Source organism: Raphanus sativus, chromosome 4, assembly GCF_000801105.2.
Source record: "Raphanus sativus cultivar WK10039 chromosome 4, ASM80110v3, whole genome shotgun sequence".
NCBI lineage: Eukaryota > Viridiplantae > Streptophyta > Magnoliopsida > Brassicales > Brassicaceae > Raphanus > Raphanus sativus.
Window position 1 is genome coordinate 26905972 of NC_079514.1, and position 17562 is coordinate 26923533.

Below are 17562 nucleotides of genomic sequence, written 5' to 3' on the forward strand. Positions count from 1 at the left end.
TGTTAATAAGGGCATAATATATGTTTGGTAGAACCATGTGATTTTAGACATATAACTTAGTTTTATTGTGGTGGATCTGATTTCTTTGTTGTTTCAATGTTATATTATTGTTGCATATTCTTTAGTGTCACCAAAATACACGGAAGCCTTGTATGCATCATACTCTTCCTCATTTGCAGATAAATTCCAATATCAATGAAATGGTGAATATTTTTTCTCTCCCCCCTCCTTTTAATAAAGCATACTTTCCTTTTTCTTTGTTTCCTGCAAATCATATTTCGTTCTCGTCTTTCTAACTTGTTCTGTGACTTTTTAGCAAAAAAAAGAAAAACTTGTTCTGTGACCAGGGAATGAAATATCATCAGACTTGCATTCTACGATGGCAAGAATGTGGAGCCCACCAAACTGTCCAAGTGTTACATTCCTTCTATAACCAAGTCTTCCATGATCTCCTCTACCAAACTGATCACCCAAATAGCCATGGTAAAATGACTTTTCTTATGAAGTAAAACCTTAAAGCAGGTTTCTTGGGTTTCAAGGGAGCAACCGAAAAGATTTTGTTCTCTTGTCAAAGCAACGGAATGTGTTCAGAAGCAAGAAACGTATTTGTAAAAAGATTATTGATCATTAAAGTTTAGTGCATCTTTAAATGAATGTAATCCTCTTTTAGAGATTCAAGATAATTAAAGTTTAAGGCTTTACAACCTGAATGATATCTTCGTCAGGGATAAGATTGACTTTCTGTGGAACTATTTTGCTGATCTTGTCATTGTCACCTAACCCGAGTCTTTCGTGTTCTCCTCTTCTTCAACCATCCACCTAAAAATTAGAAGACCAAACAAATAATTATTCTTGATGAAAAGGAGGATCTAGAACATGGCGAGAAAATAAACTTTGAGAACTCGTTTTAATATCTCTCCTTGACCAGTTAAAGCGGTTGAATGCAAGCCACCAGCATCAATATCAACTAAACATGAGTTTTGACAACAGAGTCCCCTTTTGAAGGTTTTAATGAGCAGTAAATGATTCAATAAAAGGAAGAGAAAGAAACAAACCCAAGTGAGATCATTGAGGCCTCGGACTGGGACAGGATGAGGGGTTGTGCCAAGAGCCTATCCATCTTCTTTAAGAGCCACATTACAAAATGCTTCAACAGAAATTTTCATGACCTTGACACTGGAACAAATATTTGTTTTCTACAGTAAAGTAAAACAAAATCGAACATTTAATTTTAATCTATACATGTCATGGAGAAGTCACGGATGACCCCAACTCCACATATAACTTTCGCGTGTCAAACTACAGAGTGAGTACCATCTGCAGCAACCTATTAAGAAGATAGAACCTCAGATGAAATTATATTTTGTGGCAATGCAGAGAGGTTTAGAAAACGTGGTACTTACCTGTCGGACAATAAGTTACGGGGTAAAACGCTTAGGGATCACAATATCTCTTTGCAGAGGACCCGTCTCTTCTTTTAGAGGCTCTTCACGGCATTATCCATATTCACTCTCACCTGCGTATATTTTCATATTTTCATAATGGAAGACACCATTTTCAAAGGGCTCGCGGATGTTTTGTAGAGAAGCAAAAAATCAAAACTGTGTAAATCTCCATTGCCCCAAAAACCCTTATTTATAGGGGAAGCTTCGATCAGTTACAGAAGCTGCTCTTATTGAAATTAAATGGCAGAGAGGGAAGAGAGGTGAGCGGAGCGTAATGAAAAATTGAAGATGGAATTGAATAGTTTTAAAACTAACGTTACAGAACTCAGCGAAGAGGAAGAGGAAGGAGGCGACTACGTTGACAACATGGAACCTGAAGACCAACCCTAAAACTATGGGGCCTTGGAATTAAAAGTTAGGCCCAAAATGATCAGAAAGCCCACATATCCTCACATTTTAATAACAGGAAAAACAAAATTAGAGAAGCTGCGAGAGTGAAAATCGAAAACAAAAAAGGGTGTCTCAATGCACGACACGTGTCGCGATTTGGAAGTAGGAATGCTGAGGTAGAGACCTGTGGAGAGTTTCTGTTCAAACTTTATTAGTATAGATTGTCTTCTTAATCAGATTGGATAGGCATTGAATTGAAATTATATTTATCCAAATAAAAATATATGCGTAGTGGTTATGTCGAAATCACTTATATATTGCAAAAGTGTGTGTCTCTATCACGAAGAATACAATTTTTATAATTGATTACAACTAATTATCCAAACAACAAAATAATTATTAGATTTGTCATGGTGGAAGTTGGTTGTCGACAAATGATGCAAACATGCACGTTAAGAACTTGTAGGGCTATAATGTGAAAGATAAAAGAATTCATGGGTCTATTTGTTTGAATAGAGGAGAAATTTAATTTTGTGGCGTTGAGAAAGGAGCAAGTTGGAGCTGCTCGAGTCTTTTGTTTTCTGGTCGCGTTGGCGGGACAGTCTGTCATGCATATGTTTTGTCCCTCAGTTTACGATTTAATCACGGTTGTGCCATTCTTTCTATTTGATCTGACCGTTTTGCCCTTAGACATTGATGTTTCAGTTGTGATCCTCTTTTATTGAGAGCTACGGTCAAACCCTTTTCCCGTTTATCCAATAACGTTAAAAGAATGTTTTAAAGTGATCTCTCCACTTTTAAAAAGGAATTTCTTAACTATAATAATTAAGATTTAACTAGCCAAGTCTTTTTGATAAAAAAAAAATCGATAAAAAAAAACTAGCCAAGTCTGTAGGGGTTAATTTGTTTAAAGGATACAGCTGCAAATGTTGAAATTTGAGGGTACAAAGTTGCTGGTTATCAGCTTTAATTACTGTACCATTTATCTTGGTTTGGCATGGACGGTTTCCAGATAAATGTTTCATTCGTTTTTGGTTCAATTTGATTCAAGTATTTTGATTTTTGATTCTAGACATTTAGGAATCCGTTCATATATTTATAAAGTTTAGTTTGATTTCAGTTTAGTTATTTTGATTTTGCGTTTCGGATTACAAACTTGTGAGTCAACTAATACTAAAAAATTCAGGCCAAGTTTAGTTAGAGATTTTGGTAATTTGGATAATGTTGATAGATAGTGTTGTTCATTTTTGGGTTAAATATCAGGTAATTCGGATTATTCACACAAAATTATCAGATAATTTTGATAATTTTAAATATTTTGAATAAGCATTTTTGGTAATTGAGTTTTTTGGGTAATTTAGCTTAGAAACAGTATTTTAAGATATTTCGTTATTTAAAAATATAACATATGTTTTAGATATTCAAGTACCCATTTGGTTATTGATCGCTTTTGGTTTTCGGGTTCAAATTTGTGAATATTGATTATTTTTGTTTTATCAATTGGTTCTGGTTTAATTTTCGGTTCTCATTTAATTAGCCCAACAAGCATTGTGCTAGACATTAGAAAACATAGAAATGTTTTCAGTAAAAATAAAATTGATACAATATTTTGAATCAAACAAATTGATTTTTATATGTGTTTTACATAAAACAGTCAAATTTGTTGATAACTGTAACTTTATATGTCAAAATGATTATGAAGATAGTTGTTTTTCCTAGTCTTTGCATATTGTTTCTATCTTATGTTACTTGAAAACTATGAATGAAGATCTTGGGTGAGACCATGCACACATTTAGTTGTATTATTTTTACTTTTTACAATTTTAAAGTGAATTGTTAGGTCTTCCTTTTATTGTACAGTGTATAAACTTGATTTATGCTTCGAAATGGTAATAGTGGAGTGTGGTACAAATAAAGTGAATCATATAATACAATACAATACAATTACATGGAATTATTGATGTTAGGATTTTTGAGTCTCCTAAGACAAATGTTGTAGTATGAGTGAAATGTCGAACCAATTCTGAAGGATCTAAAGCACCAAGAATGCAAGTACTTTCTCAGTCTAGGTGCAATCGAAAGCTTTAAAGTTTGTGAATACTAATAATACTAATGATGAAACAAGCAGTAAATGAGATGACTTTTAAACTATTCTAAAGGAGAACTCATGGGTATAGAAATTTGACCTTAGGTGATCAGGATTCGAACAAAGGATGAACAACAATCGACCAAACTAAACATCCTCAAGCCTAGACGCAATCCTAAACAAACTCTATGTCTAGATGAATGCTCATTTGCTAACTTATCTCAGACATCAGGTGTCTTTGGCTGAATAATAAAGAAGCAATCAGTTACAACAAGTCTATTGGCTATCTTAACACTCTTAACAACAAATGTCTTTGGTAAAGATTGTTAAGAGCTTAGAAGAGTTGTCTCGGGCATTTCATTGAACACCTTGTGAGTGGAAAATGCCTAGAGATCAACTTTTGAGTGGCCAACTCAGAAGATGTGTTAAGAACACTCTTCTAGCAAAGAGATGGAATGATCTACACTAAAACATCCTAGAATTAACCTAATCACCCTTGATCTCCTAACCCATGAATCCTATGGAGAATTACTCACTAAAGTTCATGATCATCCTTAAACCCATTTTAGGTTTCAGATTGATCATAAACAAAATAAGAAATCAATAAGAAAAACAATAAGAACAAGAGAATCAATGATCAAAAGAATGAAATCTCTCAATAGTTTGATGTTTACCAAGTGACAAAAACCCGATCCGAACCGAATCCGAAATCTCAAAAATATCCGAATGGATCTTGTAGGGTGTTACAAAACATATCCGAACCCGAAGTGTTATTAACCGAACCCGAATGGATAATCCGAAAAACCCGAAAACCCGAAAAATCCGAAAAATATCCGAACAAACCAATCCGAATGTCCGAATTAATATATAATATAAATATTTAAAACATAATATGTACTTCAAATATTCAATTTCATATTTATTTCAACATAATATCTAACAATAAGTATCTAATTTTTTTTAAAAATATCTTAAATACTCCATTATATATAAATAAGTATATTTTTCTGTTTTTCTATTGAATTTTAGATTTTACTTAGGGTATATCCGGACCGATCTGATATAACCCGAATCCGAATGATATATGGTTACTTCGGGTACTATCCGAACCGAATCGAAACCGATGTGTTATATCCGAACCCGAACCAAACTTGTAGATTTACTAGAATGGGACCTAGAAGGTGTTACAAAATAGAACCAAAATCCGAAAAACCCGAACCGAACCCGAATGGGTATCCGAACGCCCATGCCTAATTATAATTGTATGTGCGGTTTTACCAATTTTGATCAAGTGTAGTCAAATTTAATTTTAAATATATTATTTTTTAAACCACTTTCAACTAAAATGTTGGGAATGAAAATTTTTGTTTGATTCCGAACTAAATAACAATTGTTACCATTCATTGTCTTAGTTTTAACAGTTACTAGAGTTTGACCCGCCCTTTCAAAGAGCGGGTAAGATTTTTTTTTTCATCATCCAATGTATTGATCTTCTGCTTTTGTTAAATGTTTGAGATTATTATCAATCTTAAAAGTTTGCATTTTGATGATTTTGACCCGCCCTTAAAAATGCGGAACTGTTTTCGAGTGGTATAATTTTTTTTTATTTTTGATTGCGTACATACTTTTAAATATTACACATGAAGTATTATATTCAGTGTTCTGTAACATAATCCGGACCCGCAGTTAAACCGATAATATCGATGACTCTATATGTAATTTGGTTAAACTCTATTTAAAAGTTCTATTAAACCCGCAATTTTGATTGCGTACATACTTTTAAATGTTACACACGAAGTGTTATATTCAATGTTCTGTAACCCGGTCTGGATCCGCAGATAAACCGATAACATCGATGACTCTATATGTAATCTGGTTAAACTTTATTTAAAGTTTATATTAAACCCGCAATTTTGTTGTAATATTTTATACTGGTTAATTATTTTATTAGTATAATATTTGGTTAGCATTATTATATAAATTAACTATTGTCATTCAACTCGCCTTATACTTGATAAATAAATTAAAATTTTAAAAATATTTAATATATATATATATTAACTTATGAAATTATTTATTAGTTTATATCGTACTTTAATATTTGTTTTAATGAGTTGAAATATGTTTTAAAATTCATGAATTTATTTTATTATTTTATTTTATAATTTAGAAAATAGTTAATAGATGGATTAAGTTACTTTATAGAATTTATTAGTTTATATATTGTACTATAGAATTTTATTTCTTAGTATATAAATAAAAAATTAATTAAAAATCGTTTTTAACTATAGTTAGTTATTAATTATGATTTTTATGATTTAAAAGTAAATATTAAAAAGAAATGTATATTTACATTTTAAATAAAAGATATTAAAAGATATTATTAAGATGTAATCTTAGTATCAAGATGTCCACCAAAACTTAAACATTTCCTATGGCAATTGGTATCAGGGTGCATAGCAGTGAGAAAGAATTTGCAGGCAAGAGGGATAAAAGGGGACATATGTTGTGATAGGTGCGGCGCTCCCGAAGAATCCATAAATCATGTGTTTTTTGAGTGTCCACCAGCGCGTCAGGTATGGGCTCTTTCGCAGATCCCTTCCAGTCCAGCTATTTTCCCTTATCAAGGTCTTTTTACAAATATGGATTATTTATTTTGGAGAATTGATCCGAAGATGGAAACTCATCAGTATACTTGGATTCTATGGTACATCTGGAAAGGAAGGAATAATAAGGTTTTCAGTAACTTAGATGTGGATCCGAGAGATACTTTTAAACTGGCAGAGACAGAATCAACACTCTGGATGGAGGCACAAAACGCAGATACACATAATTTGGTGCGACAAGTTGAGGTAGCACCACAGACGGCAATACCAAGACGTTGGTGTTTCATAGATGGTTCGTGGAAAGACAAAGACAGTTTCTCCGACCAAGGTTGATATAGTACTTTAGAAGGTTTCGACAGTTTGATGGGAGCACGGAATGTCAGAGCAAGTCTTTCTCCCCTCCACTCGGAGGTAGAGGCTCTGATATGGGCAATGGAAAGTATGAAAAATTTACGTCAGTTCAGGGTTACGTTTGCAACGGATTGTTCTCAATTGGTAAAAATGGTTTCGGAACCAGGGGAATGGCCAGCTTTTGCAAGTTATTTGGAAGATATAAAGTCTCTTAAAGACGGTTTCATCAACTCAGACATTATCCATGTACCAAGACAGCAGAATATGCAGGCGGATCGACTAGCACGTAGTGCCAGGACACAACCGTCTTTTGTTGTTCACATGGATGCAGAGTTGCCGGCATGGTTTTCAGTGACCGGATAAGAGTGTTTTGTTTTTCTGCCGATGACAAAAAAAAAAAAAAAAAAGATGTAATCTTAGTAAAAGATACTTAAGAATATATTTTTAAAGATATTATTTTGAAAATATTAAAATAGTAGATTAAATATGGTATATATTTAATAATAACTAAGTTAGTTGCAAGAAAAAAAAATAGGAGGTTAAATAAATAAAATAATAGATTAAATTATATTATTAATATTATAAAAAATACAATGTATATGAAATGTCACGTCAATTTTTTAATAGATATATTTATATTAATTAAATCGATTTTTTGGCATATATGTAGGAATTTGTTGCATGTCCAGTAGATGTATCATGATTAATAGATATTTGTTACATTAAAACATTATATGATAATAACTAATGGATTTATTTTAGTTGGACTATTGTAACTTTTTTGTAGTCCAAAACATAGTCGATAAAAATCGCTCATGTTTTAATAGTATTGATTTGAAAAAAATTATAGAAAGAAAACAAAATATTTAGTAAACAAATGATTATATCTTGTTTGTATTTATTATTCAATTAGATTTTTTTCTAATAGCATCCACTGTATTGCAGTTTTTCATTATAGTATTAGATGTACTTATTGTAAAAAAAAAAATTCAGATGAATAAATTTAATATTAATTGAATAAAAATAATATTTAATCAGATTTTTGGAAATCTCAACCTTGTAAAAATTCTAGAGTAGGTTATAAAACGGGAAAATTTCCGCTTAAATAACGAACTTTTAAATTTGGTTGAAAAAAAATATGAACTTTCACTTGGACTATTTAAAGCACTAAATTTTGTTGACAAGCTATTTTAGTCATAAATTTTTATTGATCATATCATTTTAGTCATAGTCAACTGATATAGTTGACTAACAGTAGACCTAAAATGGCTTTTAAAGTTGATGATTTTTTGGTCCAAATATTAATTATCTAAATTTTAGAATAAATACATTTCATAACTAGAATTTCTTATATAAAAATAAATATTGAATAAATAAAATATAATTTTAATTATTTTCTTCAAATGAAAATTTAAATAATTTTAGTTATATTTTAAAATAGTTAGTTAATATATCATTAGTTTAATAATTATTTATTATAATTTATTAAAAATTATAGTGAATAATTATGTCAGTTTTGTAACTATTCATAAAGTTTAGATTATGTTTCAAAATTTTATTGTCAAAGTCGATGTATTTTTACAAAAATATAAATCAACGCTTTTTCAAAAGATTAAATATTAAATATTGAAAATATATTTAACTATAACACTAATATCAAAGCTTTTCCAAAAGATTAAATACCAAACTAGGCGGTTTGCTCACACATGCATGCATAATCTGTTTATGAATACTTGTTAGTTTATATTTTATTATTCAAAAAATCAGCATGGTAAGTTATTATTTATGTATTTAATATTTATTCAATATTTATTAATTTTCATTTGAAGAAAATAATGAAATTATATTTATTTATTCAATATTATTTTTATAAAAAATTCTAGCTACTAAATGCATTTATTCTAAAAGTTAGATAATTTATATTTGGGCCAAAAAATCATCAACTTTAAAAATCATTTTAGGCCTACTGTTAGTCAATTATAATGGTTGACTAAGGATATGACTAAAATGATATGATCAATAAAAATTTATGACTAAAATTGTTTGTCAACAAAAGTTGATAATTTAAATGGTCCAGATGAAAATTCATGTTTTTTCAACCAAATTTAAAAGTTTATGTTTATTTTCAACCGAATTTAAAAGTTTGTGATTTAAATGACAATTGTTTCGTTATAAAACTGACAGCTTCCCCTCCATTTTTTAACTAAACAATACAAATTGGTGTCCAAAATGAAGGAAAAAAAAAGGTAAATAAGTTTGACTACTATTATCTATTTCGAAGTAATAAAGGAGAGAGAAAGAGTAGCAGAAAAACAACCATACAACGCGGGTAACGGGTAGGGCAATATGGTACATTCCCAAAACAAGACAAAACAATCCCAAGTGTTTTCCTCGCATCATAAAGCTTCGTCTTCCCCTTTGTACAGCTGTCAATGGCAAACATCGTAAATAAGTAGTAACAGAAAGGGTTTATATTTGGTTGTCAGCAATTTTAGTTTAATTCCAGCTTTTCAAAATTCCACCATTTTCTTCCTCTACTTCATAATTGATTTTAAATAAATAATTTTCTAAGAAACAATTTTTGTTTTTTTTTTTCGGAAACAAAAAAAATTGCAGAGAGAGAGAAGGAGAAGACGACAGGAGAGAGAGAGACGACCATATTGTCAATAGAGAGAGAGAGAGAGAAGAAGAAGGAGAAAGACGGAGACAACAATGGCGGAAGAAAATAGGGAGAAGAACGAAGGAGGTGAAGAAGAAGAGAGCGTTAAGGTTTTCGTCGGGCAAATACCGAAACACATGTCGGAATCTCAGCTCCTTACATTGTTTCAAGAGTTCGCTGTCGTCGAGGAGGTTAACATCATCAAGGACAAGATCACACGCGCCTCTCGAGGTTTATTTCTCGTCCTCTCTGTTTCTCTTTCAATGTGATTGGTCGAGATTTATTTAAATTATTCGAAACCCTAATCTTTGTTCTGGGTCATCTTCATGATGTAGGATGTTGTTTTGTAATATGTCCATCGAGAGAAGAAGCAGATAAGCTGGTCAATGCTTGCCATAACAAGAAGACATTACCTGGTGTATGTTTTTTTTTTTAATATATTTCTGAATCTTTTTCTGGGAATTTATTCTGTTCAGGTTCTTGAATTTGATTTATAATGATGCTATAAATAATTGATTTTTACATTTATTCAGAGTCAGGTTTTAGAATCTCGAGAATTGTTTTCAATTACTATTGTACTTGGTTTTGGGTTTCTGTTTAATTTCCAGAATTGGCAAGTTTTGATTTGTATACATGCTTCCAACGAAGCGTTCCCTTTCTGTATTTAGGCGTTTCCCGAATCAGAACCGAATCTAAGAGTCAGCTTTGTCTGAATCATGCGAAATTGGTCGGAAATGGTGTCTTCAAACCCAAGAAACTGAAACCAATTGGATATTTCTAGTAAATTACTAGAAATGGGTCCTTAACCGAAACAGATTGTTAGTTTTATCCTTGCTTCTTATGAGATCCTGAATATTTATTGTCACAAAAATGCAACATTGTGAAGTTTGCTTTATCTGAGATGATCTATTGTTTGTTTTTGCATCTTTGACAATGGTTAAATTATTTATTTTTCTGTGGGCTTATCGTTCTCTAACTTGCCTTGTTTCTCAGGCAGCTAGTCTATTGCAAGTAAAGTACGCAGATGGCGAACTGGAAAGGCTAGGTAAATGCCAGCATCTGTTGTTTCAGCTGCTTCTTTGTGATTCTTTCTTTATTTACTCTTTTATTCGACCAATCCAGAGCACAAGCTTTTTGTTGGTATGCTTCCAAAGAATGTCTCTGAAGCTGAACTTCTAACTTTATTCTCCAAGTATGGGACCATAAAGGATCTACAGATTCTAAGAGGTGCTCAACAAACAAGCAAAGGTTTTAAACCTATTCTCTGTGATCTTTCTTCTTCCTTCTTGTTTCTCTCCATTGTTTTGATTTTTTTTTTTGCTAGGCTGTGCTTTTCTCAAGTATGAGACAAAAGAACAAGCTGTTTCTGCCATGGAAGCCATCAATGGAAAACACAAAATGGAGGTGATTTGCTTTAGCTTGTTTTTTTTGTTTGTAAACTATTACCTTTCCATCCTGTGCAGTGTTTAACAGATTCATCACCTTTTTTTTTGTTTTCTTTCTTCTTAGGGTTCAACTGTTCCTTTAGTTGTCAAATGGGCAGACACAGAAAGGGAAAGACACACAAGAAGACTTCAAAAGGCTCAATCTCACATCGCTAGAATAGCTAACGCTGACCCAACAAACCCCTCTTTGTTTGGAGCATTGCCCATGAGTTATGCTCCACCATATAATGGATATGGTTACCATGTAAGCAAAGCCTAGTGTTGCTTTACTTCAAACCTATAACATCTGTTTCATTGAAACTCCTTTTTTATTTCCACAGCAAGCTCCTGGAACTTATGGTTACATGCTACCACCAATTCAGAGCCAAGCTCCATTACCCGGTATAGGTAATAGCAACGCGTTGCAAAGAACGTCACCTGACTCTGTGCCACCTCGCTTGGCCCGTAGAAACATTCCTTTGCCTCCAGCGAACTACATGGGCTCTGGTTATCCTCCTGTAAGAGGTCTCCCTTATCCATTGGCTTATCCCAGAGGGATTATGAATCCTCGCCCTCTAAGTAGCTCTCCTGGATCCATATCACCTGGCGGGTCAACACCTCTAGGAATTGGTTTGAGTTCCGTGGTTCAAACTCAAACCGAAGGTTAGTGGTAAAACCTTTACTCTGATATTCTCTCCCATTTCTTTAGACCTGAAACATTGTTTTTTGGTTCTTCAGGTCCGGAAGGTGCTAATCTGTTTATATATAATATACCTCGTGAATATGGGGATCAAGAACTCGCGGCTGCGTTTCAACCTTACGGTATTGTTCTGAGCGCAAAGGTGTTTGTAGACAAAGCCACTGGTGTAAGCAAATGTTTTGGTAAGCAGTCTTTTTGTTTTGGTGTTTGGTACTAAAGATTGGTCATTGTAAATGGTAAAGTGAAATGACTCGCAAGTTGTTGTTATTGTTGTTGGCTGTAGGTTTTGTTAGTTATGACTCACAAGTAGCCGCTCAGAACGCTATTAACATGATGAATGGTCGCCATTTAGGCGGTAAGAAATTGAAAGTCCAGCTTAAGAGAGACAACAACAACAACAACAACAACAACAACAACAACGGTCAACAGAGTAGTTAAAACGCCTTAAAACTCTCCTCAACTACAAAATTTCATGACGAAAAACAAAAGGTCGGGTAATGGGTCGACCCGTTTCAAGATTGGGACTAATCTTGAATGCATGCAGCTGTGTATAACTCCAAAACTCTCAAACCAAATCAAAACCTGTAACTTCCTCTGCAAGTGGATCATCTTTTTCTTTTTTATTTTATTTCTTCAAAATAACAATTTGTAATTTATGCATCATTGAAATTCATGTAGACATTTTATGATTTATTAACATTAAATTCATTGAACTTTTCTCTTCTCTCTTTATGATCTTATGTTGTCTTAAGAAGAAAGTGATCAGATTTTCTTTGCTACACAAACATCACAGCACAAACATGGAGAAGGACAACACTCAGCAGACAGGTTCAGCCCTTGTTGGGTTGAACCCTTATCAGACTCCAGCACCAACATTCCCTAAAGTCTAAAAATTGTAAAATAATCTCTGATTTGATTTACAGACACAACATGTTCTCTTCCTTCTTGTTTGTTCTCTGCAGCAGATATAAGGAAAGCTGCAAACAAATGTGATTGTTACTCGAACCCGTGGAAGCTGACTTGAAATAGACGGTCATAGCTTCAAGGAGCCATTGAGCTGACTCAAGGAGCCATTTCTTGTTGGTCCTCCTGACTTCCATGTCTTGTGCATTGTCAGGATCAGAGTCAGTTTGAGAATTTGATGAGTAGGATGGTGAATATCCTTCTCATCTGAGAAAAGTAGACTCAGTTGGCTTCAGCTGCTTGATGAGATAAACAGATTCTTCTTTGGTGTTGCAGTTTAGAACTTCCTCAGGTGAAATACAGTCGAGCACTCCACAAGGTAACTCTCTGAAACAGGCTTTAATAAGAGCAAACAAGCAATGTACATCGGTATTTTCAGGAACAACACCTCTGTTCAGTTGATCTCGCACATGTTGGGGAAATAAGAGACGAGACACGGCGCAACGGAAGTGGACTGATCAAGTTCCCCTGACCTTGTGTGAATCTATGAGGAGACTACTACAACAATGGTATACTATACTATAATTAATGTCCAGACTATATAGTATAGTCAGCTATTCCACGACGGCAGACTATACTATAAGTGACAATCAGATTATATAGTATAGACGATGACTAAATGAGACCAGCACTTTTTACGTGGAAAACCTCTTCGATGTGAGAAGGAAAAACCACGGGACCGTAGTCCACTCAACAATCCACTATATAAATGTATGTGAGTACAACCACGTCTTTCCTATTCAACACCTTGAACAGAACAGAGACTAAATCTCCAACACAAGAACAACAACAACAAGAAAGAAACACAAAACTTCAAAAACAGGCAGCAACCAAACGATCTCAGCTCACAAGAATTCCGGCAACTAGAGACTAATCCCACCGTAAAAATCCAAGATGAACAAGTGAACAATACCTATGTCAAATTTCAGCTCAAACAGAGAAGATTTCACCGTCAGATTTACCAAACACTCAAGACAGCTCAGCTGAAGAACTGTGACGACCAGCTTCACCAAAACCAAAACAACATAAGATCCAACCGTTAGAATCCAAATCCCTTCGGTGAACCTTTACCTCACTGACTGAAGAAGCTTCTCACAAAATATCAGTCTGATCAGAATCCGTTTGACCATCCAAACCCTGCCTTGATAAACCCAGACGAATCTGCCTTCTTATCTCATTTTCTCTCTTTTGTTTTTAAGAGTCTTCTAGAATACTCTTCTTTCTTAACTTGTGTTATGTCTGCTGTGTTTCCACAAATTAGGTTAAGAGACTTTGTATATGTGTCTCACTAACCCCAATAACCTCCAAGGTCCGATACTAATCTCATGGACTAATACAAATGGCCCATCACCCATTGGGTTTCCTCCAACTAGAAGGAACCCAACAGCACATGTTTCTCTTGACTGTTTGCAGAGGCTCTATCCTATAAATCCCTTCAGCCTAGTTATCCAAACAACAAAAAGAGCTACAGTTTACCAATGAAACGGCTCTGATTTTTTTTTATTTGATTTCCATTTGCATATCCTGAGACCTTGTTGAGAATCTAAATCGTTGCTGCATTACAAAAAGAATAGTTGGGACTTTCTGGTCATAAGATCATTGCATTTATTCTGCAGAGACACCAAATATAGGATTCAAAGATTGATAAAGAAAAGAAAACTGTTCTTTATTGCTTTAGAAAACTAACTCAAAAACTAAAGCTCTCAATCTCTAAACTCATATAAGCTATGTCACAACTAGCGCTGGGCATATTTCTTGGATACGAAGATCCGAACCGGTACCGATCCGAGAAATCAGGTTTCGGGCCGGATTCCGATATGTTGAAATACCCGATTGGGTATACTTTCATTTATGTTTCGGGTACCGGGTCGGATCAGGTATTACCCGAGATCCGAACAACTCTCCGAAAATTCCCGATTCTTCGTTCATTGGCTCATTTAAGGTAGGTAGATTTTAGTTTGTTCAACATTGTTTTTTATTTTTTTGTTAGTTAGTTCAAGTCTACTTTTATTTATTTTCAGAGCTAAAGTATTTATAGGTCTTATTCTCTTGTAATTGATTCGCTTATTCGGATAAGTCGTGTAAAAATCACCTATTTCGGATTTGTTCGGGTATACAGTTAAATCTGAACCGAAATTGAATTTTCTACGGTTACTTCGGATGTAACCGGATCCGAACCGAATCCGACAGGTACCGAACCGGAACTTTAAATTATCCGATCGGTACCATTTTTTCTAGTTCCGAAGTATCTGAAATCTGAAAAATTCGAACCGGATGCGAACTGGTAATCCGAATGCCCATGCCTAGTCACAACTTGACATCTTCTTACTTCAATATTCTCCCCCTTAATCTTGTACCCATTCTTCCACTTGTTGAACTCCTGTAAGACTTCTCATCTCCTTGAATTTGATTCTTCCAAGTGACATAGTCAAAATATCAGCTTTTTATTCATTTCATTACAAAAATAATTAAAAAATTTTGAAATTAAAAAATAATTTTGGCTGGTAATTATTAAAAAAAAACGATTAATTTTGCAACAAAACCACTCATGCCCGGTCGCAAATATAAACTAAAAGAAAAAAGCAATGTTGCATCAGACTGCTTGTCTTTATGTAGTTGGAGCTCCAAGTTTTTGGAATGCCCCAAATTCCACCTGAGCATTCAAATCTGGATCAATACCAGCAAAAACATCTGAAGAGGGTTCTAGAACCATGCCAAATGTGTTCCTAAAAATACTTCGGTTTTCAAGACCGACTCTTTCAACATGGCTGTCGTCAGCTCGTGCCGTAAGGTGTTGGGTTAAGTCCCGCAACGAGTGCAACCCTCATGTTTAGTTGCCACCGTTGAGTTTGGAACCCTGAACAGACTGCCGGTGATAAGCCGAAGGAAGGTGAGGATGACGTCAGGAAGATCTTTTATCCACACCGAATACATAATGAGATTCCTGATCCAATAAAAAACTATTTATTTATTTATGATTTTTTTTCACCGTTTTCTTTTCTACAACCTAGTACTTCTTTGTACAATCATCTGATGAAATATCATAAAAAAACTTTTCTACTTCGATTGTTTAGAAAAAGAGTTTCTAAAGAACCTTAAATAAACAATAGAAATCAAATAATTCAGAGGTTTTCCCTGACTTTGTCCGTGTCAACAAAAAATTCGAAATGCCTAACAACTCGACGAATTTAGTATATCTTTCTAGGAGGACCCAATGACTATATATAGGACCTATCCGATTTTTACAGTGATCCAGGAACGGAGAGCTTTCCCCCCTTTTCCGCCCGGCCTCTTGAATCTTCTAGATTACCTGATAGACCCCGGCCCAAGGATCAGTACATGGAACCAGCTCAGCATGGAGTTCAGGACGTCCAGATCAGTTCAGCCGAGGTTCATCCATCCGGCCGTACCAGACAGACAGACCGAGCCGCATACCGGATCGACCCGCGTACACCCGGGAAGGACCTTAGGCCGGATCCACGACCAGACGTTGGAATTGATCGACCCACATCACTTCTCCCGACCCATTCATCATTCTAGGACTAACACTCGAGTCAGAATCCATGATCATCGTGATCAACACCCGGATCATCGTGATCAACACCCGGATCATCGTGATCAACACCCGGATCATGCTGATCACGACCTTTCCGACCACTTTGATGATTTCATGATGATCGATGCTTCCAACTTCTCCAAATGAATGTTTCTTAAGCTCTCTGAAGATTTGGGTCAAGAAAAGTTGCCATCCGTTCATGAAGGTTCACTGAACAGCCCGCGGACAGCTCTTCGTGCATCCTGGTCCATACCGTGATGAACTTGATCAACACAGCAAGGTTCATTGAACCTGGACAGAAGAATTTGAAGGGTTCAAGGCCAGTCAATGTTAAATTTCGTGCCTTGACCAGATCTGGTCAAGTTTGCATTTTCTATGTATTGTTTTCATCATTTTTCTTTATTTCTTTTGACTAGAAACACTATAAAATGTAACCCTTTTTCATTGCAATGCCATCAACGAATTTTCTTCTTCTTTTTGAGTTTTTACTCTCTGTTCTTTGTCAAGAACATTTCTAGTTTCTTGGTGAGGTTATCTTCAAGTCTCGATCCTTCCTTTGTTGGACCGGTGCGTCACATCCGGCAACAACTGAAGTCTGGTAGTATCATTGGGCCTTTCCGCATCCCATTGTGTCACCATTCATCCCACCAGTTCTCTATCCTTCCGAATCAGAGTCCATATCAACCTTACCGGTCGAGTGATCCCGATTTTGGTTCTATCAAGTGGTATCAGAGCCACTCTTCTGGTAACTCTATTTCTATCCATTTTTCTCATCTTCCATTTTCTTTAAACACTTCTTCTTCTACCTTCCTTGAACCCGGGTCCCTCATTACCATCCACCATATAAAAAAAAACAGAAAAGAGAAAAAAGAAAAAAAAATCCGATTAAAAAAAAAAGGTTTCAAAGATTCAAAGTTTGTTTTTGTGGATTGGTGGTGGAAGAGAAAGCCTGCTGGCCGAAGAGAAATCCGGCATTTGAGGTGGTTAAGGCGGGTTCCCTTTTTAAATCTCTTATCTCTCTATCTTAAACACTTTGATCTTGCTTGGATTTGCCCATTGGGATTCTTTGATCTGTTCTCTTAGAACCTTGAGAAGAAACTGTGTGATCACCATAAATCTGAGAGAAAACACTTGAGTGGGTGAGATTAAACACTTGAGAGAGTGAGGAATTTTATCTACTAACTTTTGTGTTGAGATTTTCAGGTTAAGATGTTTGGTCTTCTAAGGCAAAGTAGCAAGAAGAACTCCCCACGACCATCTGTCTCTCAAACTCCATTTAAATATTCTTTGAACAATTTTGATGAGTTTGTTAGTGTGCAGGAAAAGCCAAACCAAAGGTGCAAAGAAAATGTCAAAGATGTGGCTGATCCAAAGAGGCGATC

General features: G+C 34.6%; 1 protein-coding gene and 1 long non-coding RNA gene across 2 annotated transcripts; one reads left to right on the top strand and one right to left on the bottom strand.

Moving 5' to 3' along the window:
• Positions 1-392: 392 nt before the first annotated feature.
• On the bottom strand, positions 393-2015 carry LOC108841272 (uncharacterized). Its single transcript, XR_008944468.1, has 3 exons — positions 1404-2015; positions 1056-1327; positions 393-819 (listed from the first exon to the last, which is right to left on the bottom strand). It is a non-coding gene; the product is annotated as an uncharacterized LOC108841272 (long non-coding RNA).
• Positions 2016-9448: 7433 nt separating this feature from the next.
• LOC108824144 (RNA-binding protein BRN1) lies at positions 9449-12376 on the top strand. The gene is given in 10 exon segments (XM_018597516.2): positions 9449-9768; positions 9873-9955; positions 10531-10582; positions 10660-10785; positions 10862-10941; positions 11047-11226; positions 11303-11624; positions 11700-11843; positions 11945-12049; positions 12052-12376. Coding segments are annotated over 10 exon segments (1314 nt in total). The 5' UTR covers positions 9449-9590; the 3' UTR covers positions 12096-12376.
• Positions 12377-17562: the final 5186 nt, after the last annotated feature.